The sequence below is a fragment of the Sinohyriopsis cumingii genome, chromosome 1 (genome assembly GCF_028554795.1).
Source record: "Sinohyriopsis cumingii isolate HCF-2022 chromosome 1, ASM2855479v2, whole genome shotgun sequence".
Taxonomy (NCBI): Eukaryota; Metazoa; Mollusca; class Bivalvia; order Unionida; family Unionidae; genus Sinohyriopsis; species Sinohyriopsis cumingii.
In genome coordinates this window covers 74,190,335-74,217,323 of record NC_142961.1, presented here as the reverse complement: position 1 = coordinate 74,217,323, position 26,989 = coordinate 74,190,335, and the positions used below count along the sequence as shown (strand labels likewise).

The 26,989-nt window shown below is 35.3% G+C and overlaps 1 protein-coding gene across 5 annotated transcripts in view; it reads right to left on the bottom strand.

Annotated features, from left to right (window-relative positions):
* Nucleotides 1-26,989, bottom strand: part of LOC149807126 (protein EFR3 homolog B-like) — a 138,046-nt gene that overhangs the window by 106,442 nt on the left and 4,615 nt on the right. For all 5 annotated transcript variants that reach the window (XM_089962380.1, XM_089962388.1, XM_089962401.1 and 2 more), the window contains exons 2-9: nt 25,926-26,002; nt 21,872-21,999; nt 19,467-19,617; nt 11,844-11,965; nt 8,999-9,136; nt 7,194-7,325; nt 2,280-2,364; nt 616-751 (exon numbers count right to left, since the gene is read on the bottom strand). In XM_089962380.1, the coding sequence (XP_089818506.1) occupies nt 616-751; nt 2,280-2,364; nt 7,194-7,325; nt 8,999-9,136; nt 11,844-11,965; nt 19,467-19,617; nt 21,872-21,999; nt 25,926-26,002 (969 nt within the window). The remainder of the gene's footprint in view (nt 1-615; nt 752-2,279; nt 2,365-7,193; nt 7,326-8,998; nt 9,137-11,843; nt 11,966-19,466; nt 19,618-21,871; nt 22,000-25,925; nt 26,003-26,989) is intronic.

Genomic DNA, 26,989 nt, shown 5'->3' with positions numbered 1-26,989 from the left:
GGTTCCATTTGATAATTATTTTCATTGCATTTTATTTCTTTATCAAGGACATCTGTGCATAAAGGAAATATTTTTAGGTGCCTTGAGTGTCCTTGCAAATGGGTTTATTTGTGCTCTGGACTACTTGGTATATGCCTCTTTTGTACAGAATGCACATGCTACTTTATTACATTTCATATCCTGTGTTACAATACTTACAAATAGACCCTCCAGCAGCAATAGCATGCTACTTTATTACATTTCATATCCTGTGTTACAATACTTACAAACAGACCCTCCAGCAGCAATCAGCATGCTACTTTATTACATTTCATATCCTGTGGTAAATACTTACCAATAGACCCTCCAGCAGCAATCAGCATGCTATTTTAATACATTTCAAATATCCTGTGTTACAATACTTACCAACAGACCCTCCAGCAGCAATCAGCATGCTATTTTATTACATTTCATATCCTGTGTTACAATACTTACAAACAGACCCTCCAGCAGCAATCAGCATGCTACTTTATTACACTTCATATCTTGTGTTACAATACTTACCAGTAGACCCTCCAGCTGCAATCAGTATGCTAATTTATTACATTTCATATCCTGTGTTACAATAATACTTACCAATAGATCCTCCAGCAGCAATCAGCACACATTCAAATAAAACATCTACAATACTGGATTTGATATCAGGACTACTCCTTACATGGCTATCCAAATGGGTCATTAAGACTTGAATCACTATGTAGGCATATTGTTGCTGAAAATGGAAAGCAAAATTATTAATGCTTATCAATGCATTCTGACTTCATATGAGAAGACTGCAAATCATAAAACTTTTGTATTGTTAAATTTTCATAAATTAAGACCAAAATGTAACAAACGATTACACAGCTTGCTCTAACAAGATTTGTTTTACTCTACAGCAGTCACTGAACAAACTAAATATTATGCAGAAACATAAATTCAGATCAAAGAGATACTGACCTATAAAATGTCTGCCCATATTAATGGGGATTAAAGATAAAAAACATGAACTAAATTTTTGTTTATAAAAATTGGAAAAGTTGCTTTTTTGGCCTGATATCTAATCATGCCATCTATATATGGACCAAATTATGCCAGCATAATTTCGTTATGTGTATGCTGAGTGGTATTTGTGCAATCCTGTTAACAAACTTCTCAAGATGGATGGATGGACAGACATTACCAAATCAATTTGTAGGTTTATAAAAGAGAACATTCTGTTCCATATCAAAACAGGGGTACTATAATTATCTGATACCAACAAGAGATTTAATTTTGCAGCATTTACAGCCAGTGCAGAAATTATTTTTACACATCTTTCTAGCAAGATTCAACAAGAACAACTATTCCATACATGGAGGAATAGAATCAGCTGAGGTGTCTCACTCAAATAATTCATTGCCCTCCATCTACTATCGTTCATCTGAGGCAAATGTAGGAATCTAATAGCAGTGGAAGATAATGACTGAGTTATTTGAGTTTCTATAGAGGGCACTGAATTAATGAGCAAAGTATGAACTTTGTGATCCAGCAGAACATATATGAGGGGCCTTGAGTGAACTGAATACTGCATGAAAACTTCTCTTTGCTCTCTCAATAGTAAATTAAAGTTTAAAATTTAGCATCCATAATTGAATGTTTTCTTATTAAACACTTTCCAACCACTTTAACCCTTTACCATTCCTACCTACAAAAAAACCAACAGATCTGGATGATTGACCTGTGTGGACATTCTGAAGACAGAATTTCCATCAAGGGACTGAGAACTTTCACCCATGTGGACATATTCTTTCAGCAATTTTGAATAAAACCTGGAAAATAGATCTAATGACTCAGTTTTACTGTACATAATACCTATCCGATGCACCCACAGCACAAATCTGATGTCAACTGGTGTAGGAGCTACAATCCAACCAGGACATAATTTACCAGAAATTGAGAATAAACCCTAGAAGTAGGTCACATTGATGAAGTTTTGGTATGCTACACACCTTCATTCCAAGATGAACCCACAGTGCTAGTTTTACATCAATAAGTGCAGGAAAGAAGGAGTTACAGCTTCCACATAATTATTTCAATAATTCAGAGGTGCATATACAAGTCTGGTGTCAACTGGTGTTGTAATATAGGAATTACACTTGGACAGGGATAAAAGAAGGATGCATAAATGAATGGATGAATGAACAAATATACAGATGGGCAATTGAATCCTATATATTCCTACTCTAAGAAACGGGAGTATAAAAGCTTTATAGCATTACCTGAACAGAGAACATGATAATCTTGAAGCATTTCACCACAAACTGCAATGTTGCTTGGCACCATAGCTTATGATTATCAATATGGCTGAAACACAAAACTACATTGTAAGATATCTATGTAAATCTGTCATTCTCACTGAAAATACAGTTGTTCAAGATACAAATCATATATCTTCACAGAAAATTTATGGAGTTGTTTATTGCCAAACTGTCTGAAAATTTTCTAATGTAGGATAATTCCAGCAAGTCAAAATAACTGTCATCTATTCTCACTACCAACTATACAAAAATACACGAAACCAACCATAACTTTGGACCTTTCAACCAAATATTTAAGCATATTTTAAAACAACTGTTATGTATATTTAAATTATAATGTTTGTTAGTTTTTTATTTCATTATGCGCTATTGTAATGTAACATTAACCTTGTCCAAAATCAAGTTTATTTTCAATGTCAGCTTGAATTATTGCTTTTCTTAATTCTGTAAACAACTAATACATAACTAAAATATTCTCTATTTGAAGAGTGTTAATATTAGGATTATTATTAATATAAGTAAATATGTTTATTTGGGTCTACTGGGTTTCCCCTGACATACTTGACATAGTCCAGGTTATATATTATAATTTTAGTAACAGACCTTCTAATTATAATGAACATTTTGTAAATATTAATAAGTTTCTATAAGGTTATTTTCTATTAGGTAATAGTGATTTTAAGAATATGCAAACTGTGACCTGAGGTCAAGTAGAGGACTATATAATCTTGTCACTGGAAAAATTATTCATTTGGCCTTTAAGATCTAGCAGAATCAATCTGTATTATTGTTTTGTCCATAAGTTCATTTGGGCTGGAATTTATTTCTTCAAATTATTTAATTCAGTATTTTTTTCTGTCTGGAAGTACAGAGCGCACATAAAAAATAATATTCTTGGACAGAGACATTCACTGGGATTTATAGTGAGTTCTAACCTGGAATTATACAACTGTGTTTTAATAAAAGAAATGGCACAACACCATGATACAGGGCACAACAGACACATCAACACTTTCAGTGCTGGATTTTATTTGGATTTCTACTAAAGTTTATTCAGAACTTTTATTATCAGGACTTGTGTCCTGCATTCTATGATTATTTGGGGATTTAATTCACAACACTATAAGTTCTATTTTTTTCATTTTCACTTTGTATTCTAAGGAAATATATTATTTGTTGAATTTTACAAAACTTGTTGCTTTTTACTATTTTCTGTTACTTATTTTAAGAGCACAGACTCGTAACACAATAAATGAACATCAGATTTGACCAGTATCCCTGCCAATCCCATCAGCATTCAGTATCCATGCCAACCACATCAGCATTACAAGCATAATGTAAGTGGGAAATAAAGCATAATGGGGGTGGTGAAACTAATTTTAATTATGTAATACTGAACTGATATGAATTCACTGCTTTCTTTTTCTCTCCTAGTCAAACGATAAGCTGTCTCTCAATGACCCAAGCAATTTGGGCCATTGATACCCAGGCAATTTGGGCCATTGATACCCAGGCAATCTGGGCCATTGATACCCAGGCATGTTGAGCCATTGATACCTAGGCATGTTGGGGATGTTGGTGAACCAAGTTTTTCCCCCAGTCAGAAAACTGCTAAGGATGCCAAATGTAAAATCGAAAACAAGACTGTTAACAGACTGCTTCCATTTTTGAATAAACCATTTCCTGTGATAATGATGATGCAATGCCATCATCTCAAAATAAATCATGTCCAATACCCTGCAGATAAGCAGTAAATAAAGAAGAAGCTGGCCCCATCAGATAATTTTGTTGTACCAGTATGGCTGGATGGATTGCAGGGAATATGGTCAACACAGTTACCAGCAGTCTGGTTAGTGATGGAAAAATCTTTAATTTGGATCTCTGTACCCATGGAGATAAGAAGCCATAGACCTAGTGAGATAAACAGCTCTATCACTAAGATCCCCATAACTGTAATTGTATGTAGATGTGGGCATATTAGGACAGAAAATCTATTATTAAGATCTCTGTAACTGTAAAGATATCAAGCTGCAGACCTGGCAAGACAAATGGATCTATCACTAAAATCCCCATAATTGTAATTGCAGCCATAGGCATGACAGGACAGACAAATCTATCATTAGGATCTCTTAGTTTTAGAGAGATGAAGCCATGGACCTGGTGAGACAGATGGATCTACCACTAAGATTCCCATAATTGTAACCGTATGTAGCTGTATGCATGTTAGGACAGAAACTCTATCATTAGGATCTCTGTATTTGTTGAAAGATGAAGCCATAGGCCTGGTGACACAGACAGGTCTTTCAGTAAGATCCACTTACTGAGACAGATGGACTGGCTGGAGACCAGATGAACTGACTGGATGATTGTGGATGGCTTCAGATGGCTATATGGTAGCAAAGGATAGATCCACTGAATCCATTAAAAACAAATGGGGGTACATTCCACATTGTAACATAATTACTTGTAGGCTTTTAAAATCTTCATTGTCATCATCCTCTTTCTTTGCCCTGGTTGACTTTTGCAAATTGTAAACCATGTACTAACACACTGCATGGTACTAGTTAGGTATATTTTGTTCATGCAGTGCATTACTCTTGCGCATCTTCCTTAGCCTTGAATGCATTACACTTTATTGACAGTTTTCAATAAAACAAGAAGATAAAACAAAACACATCAAAGATATATAAATTAATGATACAATGTGTTAATTATTATTATTATCATGTGCAGTGCATGCTCAGCCATTTAACCATTTCATCAGCAGCAGCATGCAAAGCCTGCACTCCACCGGGGAAAATAATGTGTTAATAAGTCGCTAAAACAACACCCACTGCTAACTGGGTGAGAGAAACTGTGAATAGCAACATGCATCGATAACAGCATGTTGTACCATATGGTCAAAAATTTGTCAAGTCTGATAAAGAGTAGAAATTTTATACAATATTTTCAAAATTAAAATAATAATATTTACCACCAGTTTAGGAAGGAATATTAATCCAAATAATTCTTTATGAATGGTTCGAATTTAACACAGATTTGACTTTGGATTCACAGGAGGTGTCTTGTACAATGTCATTGTATGTAAGTGAAGCTTAAAAACTAATGACAACTGGAAGTGGCAAGGAGATATAATGGTCAAGAGTTATTGCCCTTCATATATGAGAGAGCAGAAAAAAAATCATCCTTTTAGTAGGGATGGATTTGGGAATGTATTTGAAGGAGAAAGACCATTCCAGCAAAAAAGATCTGATAGACAACCCTACTTCAGATCAAATAAAGCCAGATCACTGTTCTTCCTTCTCAGGTAGAAGCAATTTGCTTATCTCTATCACTGTGATGCTGCTGTTGAGAGGACACTACTCATCACTAACTTGGAGGCACAACTTGCTCTCAGATGTTCTACCTTCTTTGGGAGGAGTGAAAGATTGATTCCTTACTACCTGTCCTGATAGCTTCAATATGAGCACCAGGGACCCTTGGTCTCTGGGCTATCTCTGAGGCTGAGCCATGGAGGTCATGGTACTTTCCTGCCCCATGTGAGGAACTGACTCCCACAAAATATGAAGAGATCCAGAACCCTTATGGGAACTGATGGGATCATCCAGTAATGACAAGAAGGAAGCAGGGCCATTCTTCCTCCCTCTGCATGTGTAACGACTTTCCATAAAATCCGACAATGCATGAATAACCAGTGCATGATAGGCAGATGGGAAGGTTGCCACACAGGGTCATCCTGTTTGTGCACCTACTCATACCCCGCAACACATTAATCACTGTAAGAGAACAAATAATCACACAAAACAAAAAAAGTCTGGGAAAGCAAACAAGGTAAGCAACACTTACCACAGCACCAGGCTAAGAAGGAAACTGCAGTTTACTGACGCACAACTTACTAAGCAAGATGCAAAAAACCTTCAATAATAACAAAAGGAAACCAGAAAGCACTAATGTGAAGCAAGGACTAAGGAGATAAACACTCTGCTGACACAAAAAGGTGTGTGATTGGCCTAAAAGATGTGAAGACTACAGCGATGGCAAATTTCAAATAACACTCTAGCACACATATACTATGCATGTAGTCCAAGGAAAAAGATCCAGATATTCTGTATGTTATCTGTGACTATGGAGTGTGATTGGGATAATAATATTTTCAATTCTGACCCTCCAATACTAATTGGAAGAGGGTATAATTAGCTTGGAGTAGTTACTAGTGGTCCCAAAAATGTAAAGTTGTTGTTGTTTTTGTTTTGGGTTTAGTGTCATTTCTCAGTGCAAGATAGGCTTCACTTGGCTGCCAGTATCACTCAAGAAAACCCCAGTAAGAACCACTGACCCATGGAAAACCCCAGTAAGAACCACTGACCCATGGAAAACCCCAGTAAGAACCACTGACCCATGGAAAACCCCAGTAAGAACCACTGACCCATGGAAAGCTAATGGCAGCTTTCTCAAAAACTCACATTGGATGAGAAAGGAAAAGCAATGTAATAGAAGCAGATAATGTATTACTTCTAACAATAATAATAATAATCACACAAAAATATTACTTGTCATTGTGACACTAACTAAGAAATATGTATATTTATTTTTGCTGCTAACCTGGATCTGCAACTGGTTATGGTTCTTGTCACCAATTGGCAAAATCTATGCATACTAGAATGCAAACACAGAAAAATGCTACTACCATTTGTCTTTCAGTCTAAAAATGCAATATTTATGCAGACTAACCACATGTATCTTATACACGTCATGTATTGGCTTACCCCATATGACCTGTCCTGCTGTGAGGACTAATCCTTATTTTGTCTTATGTGAGATGATTTTTTTGAATAAATAAAATGACTAGACTACTAGAGTACTATGCTAACTCACACTAATACAGGCTTCAGTACAGACTTAATATTTCCAAAGGATGCTCTACACACAAGATCTCGAAATACAGTTTCTGCAACAAATGCTGGAGCCTCCTCGTTTCTGTGACTGTCAAGATCAACTGGAACAAACCTAAAAAAACGAGCAGAATTATTATTAGCAAATTTATTTTTAGAATAAGAAAATGAAACAAATAAAGCATCAACTCTACATTAAATAGCTTTCAAAATGATTTTATAGCATATATTTAGTGAACTTCAATGAAAATGTATGGATCATCCTAAAGTTTGAGGAAGTCAATACAATGGCAAAAAACTACTCGATAACATCCACCAAATGACAAGGGGCCCCAAGTGGCCGAGTGGTCTAAAGCGCTCTCCGTCACGGATCACTGCCATCTCACCTCTGTCTGCTTGTGTTCGAGTCTCGGGCTCAGCCAATGTGGATATGTGAGAAAGCTTGCCGGTAGCTTCTTGTGGGTCGGTGGTTCTTTCCGGGGTTTTCCCGGGTTCTTCCTCCACCATTAATACTGGCCGCCATGTATAGCCTATCTTGTGCTGAAAAATGGCATTAAACCCTATAACAACAACAACAACCAAATGACAAAGACCGAGAAATTATAACCAAAAATCTTTTTTATATATTTTATGTCTTCCTGCTCTATACATATTCCATGTTTAATACGCAAATATTCAAAAACTTTCAAACTCTGTTTGACCTCTGACCTATCCTTCCCTTCCCACTTCCATTGCCCAAGTAATCTCAAGGGAGAAACCTCTTGTGTAGATGGGTACTTTCTAGGCAACTTATAAACCAAGCTAAGTAAATTTTACATAGGTGTTCAGGGAAGATACAAAGTTACAGACTGATGTGCAGTTGGACTGAAAGACAAATGCACATACAGTGAGTATCACAATATCTTATAGTGTGAGATAAAACTGTCTTCTTTACTGGTTCACTATAAACCCTTATCCCTTTATCTCATGTAAGCACCTCTGGATGCCTCTACCCCAATGTCATGGAAGCACTAGTGAATGCCTCTTCCCAATTTGCATGGGAGCATGTTTCAGTTGCCTCTGAACAATCTGCATGGAAAAGCATGTTTGGACACCTACTGTAAACATCAGCCATTTTTAGCTAGTTTTCACAGCTCCACTTGCGGGGAAAACCCCCTATCAGATTCTACAGTCACTGATGGTAAATGACCATGACATCAGATTACATGGTTGCTATTTAAGATCAAGTCATAATCTGATATTTACAGAAACTGGATAAGATGCTCCACTCTCTAAAATGGAGACTGCGGATTTTGCACATTATTTTTTTAGTCTGGATGATTAGAATTACAACTATGAAAGTTTCCATTTGTCAGAAAGTGGCACTGATATTGATATAGGCAACCCTGATTTTTGATAATGATTTAGTGAGACACAGAGAACCAGGAGATTTCGAGGTTGAGAAATGTCAGCTACAGTTGGTCACATGGCTTCATTGGCTTGATGGAAAACAAGTTCTCTCAAGATTTTATAGCACATAAAATATTCTTCCATGAAAAATAATTATACAAATATAAAGAACAGATCTTTTACTGACTACTTCTAAAGCCATCAGAAACCTAATACACTTTTCCCTTCTGACATATGGTTTTGATATTAGTACAAGTATTACTATGTCATTACTATTATTATTGGGAGCAATGTCACTGTTATTAGGAAATCAAGAAATCCTAAATGAGACTTTTGTAAGTAGTGTTAAATTCTCTTGTCCATTCTTTTATCTCTCCTTTTCTTTGAAAATCATCTTACCCCTGGTCATGCATGTTATACAGCAGAGAAGGAACAATCTTGTCCATGTGTATCGGTTCCCAAATATTGACTTGAAGGTCATCACTAACTGTTTTTCTCACAACACCTTGCAGACCTTTAAGGCCAGCTGTTCGAATTCTGTGAAAAGAATTACTTAAAGTCAATTACATATTTTAGAAAGGAATGGTTAAAAAGTAAAATACCTTGAGCATGTTGTTGTCAATTAATGCAGATCTGTGTCAGAATCTAAAAAAAGTGTTTTTCCTTAATGTGACTCGTACAGATCTGATATCAGACAGTGTTATATTTCTGTCCTATACATTGATCCTTTTCAACATTACTGGATGATGCCTTTTTTATATTAATTTCAAACTGACAACACATTTTTACTCACAACAAATCCACAATATGACAAAACCTACTAGTCTCAGAGTTGCCATTGAAACTCGTTTAAAAATTCCTGACAAAATCATAGTTTGATAAAATCTACAAGTTTTGATGTTGCCATGTAAACTTTTGAAGAAGTACATGTATCCATTAGCTAAGGCATTACCCAAATCAAAATTAAAGCATAATTTTTCAATTTCAAATAACAATGACATCTGATCTATTGACCACTGACTTAAATGGGAGTTGCCCTTCCTTAAATGTAATGCAGTTATGGAGGTGATAGAAAACTGGATGTGCAAACTTGAGGAAAGTAGACCTATCACGTGGAACCCAAAATGATCATTTTTGCTCCTTTCCCTCTTACTTCTCACCTCTGGGCTAGAAAATCAGTAAGTAAGGTGTCTCTCTTCACATGAAGACTACCTATGAAATCTGATGAAAACTGGATCCTGAAAGCTCAACTTATTGTGCAGAAACCTCAAAAATCACAATGTTGGCAAAAGTGTCCTCATTAAATCAACAGAACTCTATCTGCCCAATTGTAGTCATATCAGCTCTAGTGTTCTTGACCCTTGACCTTGCAGCACTGAAATTAACAGGTTTCTGCCTCTACCTTAGAGTAAGCAACAGGAAGTGTTTACAATAAATATCTCAATAAACTAAACAGTGTCTATGGACCGATGAACATTACTGTCATGAGATCTCCCACTTGTGACTACATCATATTAGCAATATTAATATTTCCACAACTTACTGGTTGTCAATTCACATTTTACATATTTGGCAATTCACATACTGTATGATGATAATATTTACATAATATTTGACCTAGTGTCCTGACAAAATTTACAAATTTTATGCTTGTAAAAAAATTTCAATTTGCGAGCACATGTCATGCTGAAGTTAAATACAAACCATTAAATGAACTGTACCATATATCAAGGATGCTTATGTTGTAAATAATGTCTAGGGACTCATCAATAACTCAAATCTGAATAGATTGCACAAAGAAATATCACTTATTCAAACCCACAGGATAACATGGATTTTTATGTTGTAATGTCAAGAGACTCATCAACGACTCAAATCTGAATAGACTGCACAAAGAAACATCACTTTTCAGACCCACAGGATATCATGGATTTTTTTGTTGTAATGTCAAGAGACTCATCGATGACTCAAATCTGAATAGACTGCACAAAGAAACATCACTTTTCAAACCCACAGGATATCATGGATTTTTATGTTGTAATGTCAAGAGACTCATCGATGACTCAAATCTGAATAGATTGCACAAAGAAACATCACTTTTTCAAACCCATAGGATAACATGGATTTTTATGTTGTAATGTCAAGAGACTCGTCAATAACTCAAATCTGAATAGATTGCACAAAGAAACATAACTTTTTCAAACCCATAGGATAACATGGAATTTTATGTTGTAATGTCAAGAGACTCATCAACGACTCAAATCTGAATAGATTGCACAAAGAAACATAACTTTTTCAAAACCATAGGATAACATGGATTTTTATGTTGTAATGTCAAGAGACTCATCAATGACTCAAATCTGAATAGATTGCACAAAGAAACCACTTTTTCAAACCCACAGGATAACATGGATTTTAATGTAATAACAATCTGCTATCAAAATGAATAAGGATGAAGAAAAACATTTAAGTGTGTCATCAAAACAAAACTCTTAGACTATATGCTTTGCAACAGCAACAACAAAAAGTATTCAAATTCATACATAAGATTTCTTGTTGGTGTCTTTAACTTTCTCAACATTAATCTTGACAACACAAATAAATTTCTCTCCACCACTATTGTAAAAAAGGATAAGGGGTGGAGTGGTCCCTATATTTAACTTAATCCTCTAATTTTCCACAGACAATTTAATTTCTTCCTCTGAAAATAATTAAATAAATAAGGGTCTTAATTAGATCCTAAAAGTAGATCATAGTTTAAAATTATGGATGATGCCTTATTTAAGTGGGACATGTTAGTAAAAATGGCTAATAAACTATATTTTACTAAACTCTTTTCAGTACATACCATGTGTATTGACCATTATCCACTCATATGTGTGCAGTATCCACCAAAGTACACTCCACAACACAGTGAAATCTCCAGGATTTGCAGATGGAGTCAGGTCTGAGCTAAACAGTGATGTTGGGTAATACACTTCATTGATATACAACCATGATATTACCAGCTGTAGTAAGTACTTTAGGGATATAGAAGTAATCCTCAAACTGACCAGGTAGAGTCCACTCCTCAGGTGGAACTGAGTGAATGTTATACCTAGTGAGAGAGATACAGTAAGAGATAGGAGATTTCACTGCACAATACACTGAACTATGCTCAATGGCATTATCCATCAGTACAAGTGAAATATGGTCAGTACACTTTATGTGGACTGTAAATGACTGTATGTGACTAAAGGCATACCTGGCTTTACATGTCTCATCATTATTGTTGCTGTGGCACATTGCACTGAACTTGGAGATGAAAAAGTCATAACGCCTGTGATAGGATGGGGTAACCTCTTCAATGTTGGCAAACTTGATAAACTGTAAAAAAAATGTACTATGCAAAGTAAATATATGAATTTTGTGAATATCTTAACTGTTAAAATATTTAATTCTGTACATATTGTGATGTTTATTTGTTGTCCCTCTCAACTTTTAAATACTTGTAAAGTATGTTGTACAGACATCCATGTCCAAGAAAATGGTTGTTGTTGTTGTTGTGGGGTTTAACACCATTTTTCAGCACACGATAGGCTATGCATGGTGGCCAGTATCAATGGTGGAGGAAGAATCCGGTACAACCCTGGGAAGAACCACCAACCCACAAGAAGCTACTGGCAAGCTTTCTCACATACCAACATTTGCCGAATCCTACACTCGAACCCACGCCAACAGAGGTGAGATGGTAGTGATCCATAACGGAGAGCGCTTTAGACCACTTGGCCACTCGGGACCCCCCCAAGAAAATGGCTCTTAAATTAAAAACTGCACATGTTAACACTGATAGCAAGAACAAGTAGCAATGTGTCCCCTGGACACAGATATTCTGCATTTGAATACACCCCATTTCAAGATGCAATGTTAAATTCATAAAGAAATATGTCAAATGTGTATCGTGCAATAATCCATTAAGTCCCTCAAAACTATTCTGCAGAAACAGAAATCATGATGCAAGGACAAATCTCTAAGCTGAACATGGGAAATAAATCAAATCTGGATAAGAGAAGACTACAAGTGTTCTGCAGAACCCAGTGTCTCACCTGTCTGTACACTTGTCAATATAACTTCTGTATCTGACTTTGATAAACTTTCAAACTGAACATTATCGACTATAATGCTTAATGAAGCAAGACATACACTTTCACACTAAACTTGAATATTGTTAACCATAATGTTTCATGACGCAAGACACTAAACTTTAACACTATTAACAATAATGCTAAATAAAGATAATGTCACACAAACCTGTCAAACTAACAGTTTGGGCGACACATGTTGTCAGGAGTGAACATAGGTTATACTCACTGAGCTATACTGATGTTTTGATTTTAAGTAAAATCATGTGTTCCTGCAAGATACCCATGCCTTGTGGAAAGCAAGCTGCCATATGTACACTGATGTGTTATGACAATATAAAGCAGTCAGCATGAGAGATAGAAGTATGTGGGAGTGCATGTCTCCATATGACTCCACAGAGTATTTTTGACTGGTGGAGGGGACGAATTGGAAATATCAGCAGAGAAGCAAAAAATTGGAACAGTGAATAGTGTTCAGTTGTGGTCCCATTTAGTGTTATATGTTTTGGTGACTGATGGACAAAAAATCTGTAAAAATTCATGGAGTCAAACTGAGGAAGGATATTCAGACCAGGATACCAATGGAAAAAACTGACTTGGGTGAGTTCCCAATGTAGTGTAATAATAGAACTGTACCATTTTATGAGACACTTGAATCAGTTTATATTTATTTTATTTCATTTATCATCATGAGAGCTTGTAAAAGTGGGAATGTGTGAGTGTGTGTGCATTGTTAGTGTTATATGTCAATAAATGTAATATTATTTGTGTATTTTTTCAATGTTTGTCTTCGTCTCTTGAGTGACTATCATGTGTCCCAAATATTCACCCTCCCCTTTCTTAAGTATTCAACTAAGTGATGGGGAATTCCTCCTGACAGGCAAGACATAAACTTTTAGACTAAACTTTAATATTTTTAACCATAAATTCTTAAGTAGGAAAGACAGGCAGGAATGAATCTCCTAATATATATATATATATATACACTTTAGACCTACAGTAATATTATCCCAAAATTTTAGATAATATAGAATGTAGAAGATATGTGACTTTCAGATACTTTAAGAAAAACCATTAACACTTTTCACAATGGCACACCAAGCTTTCTGCTTAAGTAGGTGAAACAAGCAAAACATATCAGCATGTCAACTTTGGACTCATAGTAACAGTACCCTTAAGTTTTAGTTGAATAGATATTTTTGTAGAAGATATATAACTTAGACTTTAATGCAAAGTATTAACATTGTTCACAATAATGAAACAAGGTTTCTGCTTAAGCAGGTGAAACAGGCAAGAAAGAAACTCTGAAGTTATCGCAGCAAAAACTTACGAACTACAGGTATCTGATGACTTGAGTGAATATTATGTTAATGCAAGTTCATACGAGCTTTTTTTAAATTTAATTTTCTTTAGTGAAGACTAAAAAGTAGTAAATTTTTTTGTCTAAAACAAAAACAATTAGGATTCATTAACAACTAAAATGAATATTATCAAAGTTAATTGAATTAAATATTTTTCATGGAAATTAAAGGCAGTAAGACCAAAACATTTAGAGTTATGTGACCAATTCTTGTAAGTCAGGGGTTAGCTGAACTGTGATATTATCCCACCGGTTTAAATTGAATACAGCAATGAAGAAGATCCGACTTTCAAAACTTCAACAATGTAACCATTGCAGGCAGCTAATTGCTGATGCCAACAATGTCATGTCCAATGGCAGAAAATGAGACAACAAAATCACACATGATCTACATTTCCAGGGTTTAAAGCCCCATGTTAAATCTGGCTTCAATGCATTAAATCTTTCAAAGTAACTGTGCAGAAACAATATTCCAGTTTCCAAGTCAAACAAGGGCTGAAACTCAAGCCAAATTTCACATAAATACAGTGAGATCTCAATTCATATGAATTCGAAAGCGAGATGGGGAAAAATATGAAAAAGATCGCTACTATTAAGATAACTCTCATATATATAGATTGTGCCACTACCGCACCCAAACATTACCCACAATGCTCAGCTCTTATGCACCCATCATTCTGTTTATTGTGGCCTCACTGCTGCATATGTGTGTGCATGTACAAATTGTTTGTTACAATTTTTGAACTTTATTAGTGATGTCATCTAAAAGACAGCTAAGTGATAGTCCAAAGAGACCAAGGAAGGCTATTTCTTTAGAGGTTAAACTTGAAGTAGTGAAAAGGTATGAAGCTGGTCAGAGTACTGCCATGATAAAGCAGGCTTGAACCTTAGTGAAAGTACATGTAGAACAGTGCGGAAAACATTAAAGCCAGTGTGAAAGCTGGAACCTCCCTTTCAAACCAGAAAAGTAGCTATACCTGCCCCAACATAATGGACAGGATGAAAAGGATGTTGGCAACGTAGCTTGATGATCGGCATAATAAGAAAATTCTTCTTAGCCAGGCGATTGTGTGTGCTAAAGCCTCTAGCCTGTATGAAATTCTCACGGTATCTGAAGAAGGTGATCAAAAAGATTTTCATGCCAGTTTTGGGCGGTTACACAAGTTTAACACATTATCCCCTGGAGGTTTGTGTCATTTTTGCCTGAAAATTGACTAGGAAACACATTTTGAAAGCTATTTCTAAATAGATCCGAAAACACCAAATCCCCAGTGATCTTACAATAGCATACTGCCTAGTTGTGTTAGAAACATCGTTTTTCATTGGCTATTTGACTCGCACATGAGCAGAAGGGTAAAAGTTGGAGTTCTTTTCTTTTTTTTGCTAAACAGAACCATTATTTTTGTATGGAGACCACTCTTTTGCGAAGGTTCATCTGTCTGTTTGCAGTTCATACCAGTTTGCCTTAGATCTGAGACCAAAAAGTCTAAAATCCAGACACAAAATCGGATTCCAACCATGGGCGAATTTTGGGTAGAAAAGTCGGGTCCAAAAAATGAGGTTTTTTTATCTGTATTTTGTAGTACAACTAGATATTCCAGATTATTTGGTATCATTGTAGAGCTACACCTGTCTAACTTTCTATAATACCACCCATGTTAGTGTATCATGCATGACCATGACGCTACAGAGCTCGGCATTAGGCTACTACTTCCTGCCCTGTTAAGTTGTCGCTAGGGGTTAATGTGTTAAAGCATGTTTTGGCATTAAAAATGTTAAAACAAGTGGCAAAGCTGCATCAGCTGATGAAGAAGCAGTGGGAGGTTTTCCCACCAGACTGCAGAAAATTATTGAAAGCAGTGATTACTCAGCAAAGCAGATTTTTAATGTCGATGAAACCGGCCTATACTGAAAGAAAATGCCTGACCTCACTTACAATTCGGTGGAAGAGACGACTGCGCCAGTTTTAAAGCTGATAAAGACTGCTTAACACTTCTCCTGGGAGGCAATGCACAAGGTGACTGCAAGTTGAAGCCTCTCTTTATTTATCGTTCGGAAAATACCAGAGCCATGAAGGGGTATGAACAATCGGAGTTGCCTGTCTACTGGTATGCTAATAAGTATGGGTGGATTACCATGGCAGTGTTCAAGCAATACTTTAAGAACGACCTGCATTGTGAGTTTAAAAACTATTGCCAGAGAGAAGACATTCCAGTTAAAATCTTATTACTTTTAGACAATGCCCCCAGCCATCCTTGAACTACTGAAGACTTCTGAAAACATTAAAGTCATATATTTGCCACCAAATATCGCACACCTTTTGCAACCAATGGATCAGGGTGTCAGAAAGGCTTTCAAATCTCATTATCTGCAGTCAGTTTTAAATGATTTGGTGAAGCAAACAAATGAATGGAACATCACAGTGAAAGATTACTAGAAGACATTTGACATCAAAGATGCCTTGCAATTTGTAAAAATGTCATGGCAGGAGGTTTCACCACACTGCATGAAAACCGTTTGGAAAAAAACTTTGTCCTCAGTTGTATCATTCTTCTGATGGCTTGGATATCAAAGACAGCATTGCATTAGTAAATAAGTCCAGTGTAAAGGCTGCAAACAAAGACAGACTGTCCAAAGAGACATTACAAGAGACTGACATCAAGCAGCTTTTGGAATCTGACACTGAGGAGTTGACAAATGAAGACCTGTTAGATTTGGAACAAGAACATCTGGAAGAACAAAAAGCATCTGCCAGACAGCAAGAGTCTTGTAAGCAGCAACATGCATGGACTTTGACATTGAAAGTTTTGTCTGACATCGTAAGTCATGTCACTGATGCTTGCACTTTAATGGGGATAATGATCCAGATATGAATCAAAGTTCACTTATTCAATGCAAAGTTATGGATTCAGTTTCTTGTTATGAAGAGTTATTACGAGAGAAAAGAAAACATAAGACTCAGCCTACGCTGGACTCTTTCTTCAGAGTGTCATCTCCATATGAGCCTTCCACTTCAAGTTGCATGCATGCATACCCGAGCCTATCTCCTGTAGTTGTCTCTACAGACAGTTTCAAAGAGATTATCAACACTACTGTTCATCGCAGATTTCGTTTTTTAATTACACATACATATGTTCTATTGATTAAAATTCATAATTTCATGTTTTTATTTTATGTTTCCTATGTTTTAAGTTTATTTCCCTAAGCCTTTTATGAAAACTTTTATTATTTTTTATTTTAATCTACTTTGCAGAAGCATCCCCTAATTTTAACATACTGAATTTATAGAGATCTCAATTTACGCAAACCTCAAATTACACTGTATATCAAACTCAAATCTGATACTTCCTACATATACAAACTGATATTAAATTTGGGTTTAATCTATACAATTGTTCAAAAGGCATGGCTTATAATGTTGGGGCCTACCTTTAAATTCAAAAAAGGGCCCTAACTCAGTCAAGTTTTGACATAAATACAAATCAAATGACCAATATTTTGCTTATTTTTTTGTTTAAATAAACCCCCAAACCATTTCTGGCTTATATCCATTAAAATATCCATCAAACGTTGGTTGGAAATGGAGTTTATAATGCATGCCAGCATTCTAAGTCCTAATGGGATTATAACAAATTTGTTGCAAATGGATGGTACCTGAACTTGACTTAGACCTTTTCAATACACAGCACCTAAAGCCAAACTGAACTGCAATCCATAAAGTCATTCAACAACTATTGTGTAGAAATCATGCTGATGACAGACATAATGTGATATGACATGTGACATAGAAAGAGAAAAGCATTCACTGATACATTCATCAACTATTCATATATTCAACCAAAATATCATTCATAGTCCTGCTCTTAAATTGAATGGAAAAAATGTTTCAGTATGTTCTTCTTAATACTTCTGCTACAACTGTTTATTACAGAAGTGAGATTCAAATTATTTTTTAATATTCTGCAATGAAATGAAAATATTGAAGGATTTTATTTTAATTTAGGAAGCTGTTTAAAGGAGTCAAAGTAGTTATCTGGATCATTAAATATGAAGCCACAACTGTCTTTCATTACACTCATTGGTGTGCATTGTATTCTGCTACAACAACCAACTGTATATTAGCAATGCATACACGTAATCCTACCCTACATGTAGTTCCCGCTTATTCTCTGCTCATGAGTAAAAGGGAAGAATGAGTGTGGAATGTTTAAAATAACCTGCTTAAATCTGAAGTTTTAATTAATTAACCTTTGAGTCAAACAATATAAAAATTAAACATGACACTTTCTGAAATACTGAAATCAGCAAGACTGTTGCGTGACTTTGTTACTGCAAAAGACGATATCCTCAAATATAGGTTACTATTTTTTTAAAATTGCCATATATAAAGACAAAAGTACTTTCTTCCTACTTAACCAGGCTGAAAAAATAATGAAATACATTTGTTACATTCACCAGCAACCATCCTTTAAACCTAAATCAAGAAATAATTTGCTCATGACTGACCTACAAATGAATTAAATTTTATTCATTTCTTCAAGCTTTGACTGTTAATTCTTTTCAGGATGCTCTTAGATTGAACATTAATTGTAGTTATTATTGATCATTGCATTCATGCAAAACTTAATCAGAAATCATGAAATGCTGTTTCACTCTTTTACTTTGCTCAATGAACATACAAGAGACACAAGATAGAACTGATACTGTACTCAGAATATGGAGTCATTATATGGCTTGGTTGGGGGGGGGGGGGGGCAGGAAACATCAATTTAAAAGAAGGGGGGTCATTTTCTCTGTATTTGTGTATCTGGGCAAAATAAGTTGCACTGGGGTAGCTATTTCACTTAATCAATGACTAAAATGGTACCTGACACTGCAAAAATCATGGATAAGCTCCTGCATTATTAATACCTCTGTCTGTAGAACAAAACCAATCAAATACAGAAAGTAATACCAGAGAAATTAGCCTTGGAGCTTTAGATATGTTCTAGTCCTGCTTGACTGACTTCTATTTGTCCAACTATCCCAAACAAAGACAAAAAATTTTAATCAAAAGTCATTCAAAAATAAACCCTTTAATCCTGCAACTGAATTTATCTAATTCTCAAGGTAGTTTAGCATACATCAAACTTTATGAGATCTGAGGAGGAAAAATAAACCTGTCTAGTAACATGAGAAAAATTTAAAATTTCATTGGGATGGTATATTTTATGTCACTTGCCCAGAATTTTATAAAATACATGTATTAAGAAAATATCAAGATCTTAAATCCCTTTGATATTACGACAATTTTACTTTTAGACATTACCAATGTAAATCATTTTCAGCCCCATAGAATTGGACTGCTGTAATTCCAACATGTGAAAATAAATGGTTCATAACATACTGATGAGGTGGCCAGAATCTGCAGTTCAACGTCATCACATTCTAGCAGCTTCTGTACCATCTTGAGGAAACTCTCCACAAATAGGTTGAGGGAATAATCATGGCAGGACACCAACAGTTGATCCAAGGCATCCATGGCTATAACTACCATCCTTGTGGAGAAAAAAAATAACATTTGCAATATTTAAAATTTACTGTGGTTATATTTCTTGGAGTCTGTAACAAATCCTAATAACTTCTATGGACAATGCAGAATGTGCAGGTGGTGAACAAGAGAAGTCCTGATTGAGCATGAAACTAAAGTATTGAGAGAAAAAAAGAATGACCATGGGTAAGACAAAACTTAGCATAGTTCAAAACCGTAGGATGCATCTGAAACACTAGTGTCTGGCCTATGAATGTACAGTAAATCAAATGGCCAGAATAGAAACACTGGAAAATCTGTAATGTCCTCTCAATAGCTGTTCTATATGGAATTATTAAATTATTATTCATTTCATTCTTTTCAATCTTATGACCAACTTTATACATCTGCATGTCAACTACTACAAATTGGTTATTTTTCATATGGTAACAATTGAGTGGATTTCATGGTTCCACAAACCATGAATTTAATGACCCATCTATAAATTACAATTTCTGTGGAAACTAGGGGAATCCTTGCCCCAACCATCACTGTTGCTATCGCCAATCCAGGACCTGAATTAATGACTCTTCTAGATTGTAAACTTCTTTATGCTTGGTAAATATGATGAAATGACTTCTATCCTTTGAAACATTGAATTCAATGTGAAACTAAGTAATGGTGCCATATGATCACATTCCAATAAGAACTGTAACAAACAGGATTATTATAATACAGTCTAAATGTGTTAGATGAATAAACATATAAATTTGTTTTCTATTAAGGACTTGTTATGAAAATGCTTATCTCACACCACAAACACAACTTTATTTGCCACAACTATTTAGAAAGACAACATTTACTACCACTACTATGTACAAAAGGGAATTTCTCTATAAAACAACAGAATTATATAACTACCAGTAATTTTTGTTCATAATATTGACATTTTCATCTGCCATAAAGGGATATCTAAAATAAATTGAAACAAAAATTATGAGTGATGAAATTTAGGAGTTAAGAAACTGTAAGCCTATGTGTTAAAATTCCTCAAAATACTAGATTCTAGTGATTGAAGCTCCCCCCCCACTGACTGTTGGAATCATCCCTGAAGACAGGAGATATAATCTTTAATTAAAAACACACAGACAGAATTGGTGAGCTTTGTTTACCAAATTCTTGTGGTAAATTAAAATCTCATACATATAGAAATTCCAGTGTATTTTATACTGAATATAATAAGACGGGGGCATACAGAATAGAAATTAGTGTCCCATGTCCATATACAACATGGGAAGGACAACTTCACCAAGTTTTTTGGGGGGATTCAAGGAATTTATTATAAATAACAAGAAATTATGCAATGGCAGATCTGGGTCTGTGCAGTTTGCAGTTTGACTCGACTTATGAGTGAGTATATACGATACATATCAACTTCTAAGTTTAGCCACAATTGCCACCTGCAATCAAAATGTGCAGATGGCATGTCAATTAAAACTATATATCAAGCAATCGAATCATTCAAACATTGGTTGGTTGTTTGTCAAATTTTAGTGCAATGTCATGTTGATAGTATAACACACATTTAAGGTTGAATTAATGACAAAAAGAAGAATAAATTTGTCAGGGATGAAACTTGCAAAGTAAATAAGCTAGATCTTGTTTATTAGTCAGAAAATAAAAATAATTCAGAATGGGAGCCATTAAATAAAACAAATCGTGACCATTATATAAAACAAGATACAGCTATCAAATGAAGGGTGAAGTTAAATGAGATGAAGATTAAAAATGAAAAATGTCACAGTCCGTTAATTTTTGAGGCAAACCAGATATTAAAGCATGTCAATGTTTTATGCATTGATTGATTTCTTTATGAAACGTTTATCTGAATAACGTAAGGGTCCATGGTAAAGACTGTGGCATAGTAAAACATACTGCACCCTCCTAAAAAAAACTGAACTCTTGGACCCCCCCCCCCCAACAAACAAAGGTGTTTTATAAGAATTTTGTCCCCCCCCCCCCAATCAGATACAGTGGTTGCTTGGGCAGTTGCTGTGCCACTGTGTGCAGATGATGAAGCTAAGATGGGAATACTGACAAAGCAAGCAAGATTGTCTCCTTTTTTGAACCACAATTAGTGCATCAAATGCTCTACAGTGTTTTTCTTTTTCTTTTGCAACTGTGTGTCTCCCAAATCCTCTGCCCTTGTGATACTGGGTGCAAGACTGTTTCCTACATAAGTATCCTGCTGGACAGGTTTAACTAAAATTAATACAACTTACCCATATCTGTGCCGCTGTACATCTCGACTTAATCTCAAAGCAAGGTACTGTCCAATCCTGTCCAATTTCTCAGGAGCTGATAAAGCATAAAATGTCAGCTTGTCCATATTGTTCTTGACTAATCCATCCTTAGAAAGAGAAAACAAAATCCCTTTTCAATCTGTTTAACAGATAATGTACAGGGAAGCCACTCTACACCACAAAGGCCGGCTAAAAACAGTGTATGGCAGTGTTTCACGTAGATCTATGGTGAAAGAGCAGAGAGTAATATTTTTTCTCATGTGAAAGACAATGAGCAATTGTTTGGATGGATTACTAAAAAGAATTTACATTAAAAACAACAAATTCAAAATGTTTTAATTAATTAATCAAGAGAATCCCTTTTATCAGACTTAAGTTACAAATAGTATCCATAAAATAACATATGATTTACCAATTATACTCATTTATAAGTCCAGTCAAGCTGCAAATAACAAAGATCCTGATTTGCCATAACATAATATGCCTGTTGTCTGGTTTTATGTTGTTTGTTGTACTGATTACTCCTAACAAACTGCACAGACCCAGATATGCCAGTGCATTATGCAATGGCAGATAAGGGTCTGCAGAGTTTGCAGTTGGACTCAACTTATAAGTGAGAACATACAGTAACAATAAATACTTGTTAAACAAATGATAAAACCAAATTCTCCAGTTTCAGTGGTTATTTTCACTTTAATTTCCTAATGAAACCTAAAATAATTTTAAAATTATGGCATCTCCATTTTCTCACAAACAAGGAATACCTGTATTCATGAAATGTAATATATACCTTCTTGCATAACCAAAGACTAATTTGTGTTGCTAGTAAAATATTTTTTACATATTTTCTCACTAACTGATTCTAACAGGATCTACTCTCTCACTTTTCTTAATCACATATTTCCGTGAACATGTTCTCAGACATGTCGTTGCTTGCTGGAATTAATAGGACCATTCAATCTGGTGGATCAGCCATAACAAGCTTTTTCAAGACCGCTGCTGTGAGAACCATATTGGATGTCTGTGCAGTGCCATTTTCATTTATGACCTTGATATGAATGTGCTTGTACAGCTTCACAGCAATTCTCCAAATAGAATAGGACGAGTGATAATAACTAGTGCTAATGCTGGCTGGCTGTTGGGCAACAGACATCAGACAATGGACAACAACAAAAAGTCCATCCCATAAGCTCTTTTGGTCTATGACCAGTAAAACTAAAATGAAGGAACAAAATAAGGCAATTTATATTCTTTATACTAGTGATTTCAGAAACAATCACAATGACAACACTTGCCTTAATATATGGCAGGTTGACATTAGCATTATTTATAGTATTATGACTGCCAAACAGCCAGATTATGAAAACTATTCAATGGAATGATATCAAAGTCAGCTAGATTAAAGATCATGATACAAGGGATGAACAGATTAAATTCTGAAGCTTGTTTGTTAACAAAATATTGGAGTATTGCAATAATATACTGTAATAATACCACAAACTCAAGGCAAACTGCAAACAACAAAGATCCTGATCTGCTGCAGCAAAATGCACCTGCAGATCAGGGTCTATGTTCTACTGATCACTCTTAACAAACTGCACAGATCCAGATCTGCCAGTGCATTATGGGATGACAGATCTGGGCCTGTGCAGTTTGCGGATGGACTCGACTTATAAGTAATACGGTAAGTAATCTATGCAGTTCCCTTGTACACTTAGGAAATGACATAAATCACCACTACCATTAGTTATACGTTTGAGGAACAGTATACATGCAGGTACAGTTTTAGTTCTTTAATGTTGTGGTGTGTATTATACAAGTCTTAGACCAATTTTTGCATCATTATTTACTCCCAGACTGTACCTGCACCCTGTCTATGGCAATAGAATATACATGTCATTTTACAGTATCTGGAGTAAACTGATAAAATTATGAATTCTGCACACCATATTTACCCACTTATAATGCACCGGCAGATCTTGGTCTGTGCAGTTTGCAAGAAGTAATCAGCAGAATAAACAATAAAGACCTACAGGCACATTATGCTACCGCAAATCAGTTTCTTTGATTTTTGCAGTTTGACTCGACTTATAAGTGAGTATAGGGTAATTTCTTTCAGGTTTTTATTTTTTTACATTAGGGTTACAAGCCAGTTTATTTGTATGTTGCGATTAGAGCCTATGTTTGGTACCTAAAGACATTAAGCAAATGTCAGCTGTGACTGCATGCTTTGAATAGTGTCAAAATGAACACCTGATTTTATTAACAGTATTTATGCAGACTGTATTTATTTTGTATTTGAATATTCATTCTGATGAGATCATCATCAATGCTGGCATGGATTGTATCAGAAACCACAAAGCCAGAATTTCAAAATAATTCTCTAAAAAACTGCATTCCATCTGACATGCAGATCCGTCTCAACCACCTGCTTGCTAAATTTGTAAGCAACATGACCCTTTGACTATAAAACTGATTGTATGATATAAAAAAACAAGCAGTTTCTTTTGCTTAAACGTGTATCCAGTCATTCCCATGAAGTCACTAATCAAAATGCAAGTATGTACCCAAGGTTGAGAAATTCTAATGGCATATTTAAGCAATACGGCCTCAACCTTTTTTAGCATTGGCATTAATACTACAATGATTAAAAATAGTCATAAATTCCTGAATAAGATTATTATGTTTCGACAGCCTTCAAGTTCAAGGTTATTCTATAAAACCTCATGAACAAACAACTAAAAGGCCCAACTTGGATATGCAGCACTTATTTATCAAAAGCATTAAATGAGAGAACTATAACTTCACATGATGCCCATGCTGTGCTTAATAGTTCTTTTTTTATAAAGAACCATTTTAATTTAGTCACAGTGACATTGACCTATGAATCCAAATCAATCTGCTTCTCCCTTACCCTATGTGCAAGCCACACACAATGTCTGGTCCATGTCTGTGAAGCAGAATTAATGTTATTCTGCACAAAGTTTTCTGCTTTCTGTCACAGTGACCTTGACCTTTTACTCCAAAATAAACACAATTCTTCATTTCCCCAACTGCAAGCTATCTACAAAGTGTGGTAAATGTTGATGGTGGAAAATTTGAGTTGTTATGAAGAAACTGTTTCTTCTTTCAGTGACAATGACCTTAATATTTGACTTTTTTACTCTGAAATCAGTAAGTTTTATCCTTACCACATGTGAAAGCCATCTGCACAGTCTGCTGATTGTGGATGATGGAGAACTCAAGCTATTGTGCAAAAATCAGTAACTCTTGACATTTAACCTTTTGACCCCCAAAGCAACAGGCTTCTTTCTTACCCCAAGAGCAAGCCATCTAATGAGTAGCTGAAATCTGTGATGTACAACTAATATTATTAAGCGAAAATTACTTTTCTTCGAGTCACAATGACCTTGACCTTTTAACATTTGCACACAAAACTGATAAGCTTCTTGCTTATCCAAAGTGAGGCCATCCAAAAAAGATTGGTCCAGGTATGTTTGTGCAAAACTTATGCTGTTGTGCAGAAACCTTTTTTTCTAATTTTCGCCACTGTGATCTTGACCCCTTACACTTAAATTGATTGGGTTCTTTCTAATCCCACGAAACAGTGGTAGATACAAAAGGCAGAGAACTCAAGTTATGATGCAGAAATGAAATTGATAACAGAAGGACAGACAGACAACATTATAACATAATACCCTCAGCCCTATGGTGGGGATATAAAAACCGGACCTGTGGCAGGAGATATTATATTAACTCCAGACTAAAAGCTTCAAATTAAAATGTTTTGCCAACTTGTAATGTAAAAAAAAGTTACACATTTTTTGTCAATTTATTTGTTTAAAATACACTAATAAACTACTTTTCTAGAGTGCTGACTTTTTTCAGTGTTATCCCCATTTGAAGAAATGTTCAAATAATGAACATTACTGTGTGGGATGCAAACAGTTGAAGATAACAATGTTGTTCAGTTCTTCAAAAGATTCAAAACTCATGAAAACTTCAATATTGCTATGAATACAAACTTTCTTACCTCAGGATTGATGGGGAAAATGTTATCCACAAGCCTTTTGTACCTTGGCTTTAGTGCTGCACAACAACCACAGCAGCCTGAAAAACAACAAAAAATATTTTAGCTGTGTATTTATTCCTCTGTTGGTGGCAGCTGCGATGGCTCAATGGTCAGTATGCCAGACTCATGCCTGAAAATGTGTGGGTATGAATCCTACAATTATACCAGCATGGGTCAGCTACCATGGCATGTCCTTGGGCAAGACACTTTACTCAGATTGCCTGAGCACTAAATAACCTGCTTGTGTTGCTATGCCACAAAGCACCAAACCAAACCTATATTACTGGGATTTTTTTCCCTGCAAGCACAAACATTAAATAGTTCATCTATGGCCACTATCCTTCTACTTCTGACAAGATTACTTGATTTTGGTGAACAACATAAGCAGATCTCAAACTATCAATATTTTAGCATAGGCTATTAAGAAAATTATCATTACTGCTATCATTATTACACATATCATCATTATTATTCACAATTCAATGGCTGTGCATCATGAAGAAAATGTCTTACATAATATTGTCTTTTTAACTTGTTACATACCCACTTAATCTTAAATTACAATTATGTGTTTGATATGAATGTCAAAACCATATTTCCATACTGGAATTATTTAAGTATTTTCACTGATGTTCACATAAAGATATTCTTTTGATGCTTTGGAACTGAAAGTTGTATAAATCACAATTTGTTTCAGTTCCAATCACACTCTACAGCTTGAAAATACTAAGAAAGCATAATGGGTATGTAATAATGTAGAACATCAATGATACATGATAGTTTGTTCTGAATCAGAGAAAGAACTCACTGGAGATGGTATATGAATATACATCTGCCTAATGGCCTTTATGTATCCCTATGTGGTTTTGTGTATGTTTTCCAAAATACTGACAGCAAAAGGCTTGGTGTCACTAGGTTTACAAAAATACCAACACTGAAAAGCTCGGTGTCACTTGGGTTCCAAAAATATCAAGAGTGAAAGGTTTGGTGTTGCTGTGGTTCCAAAAATACCAACAGTGAAAGGT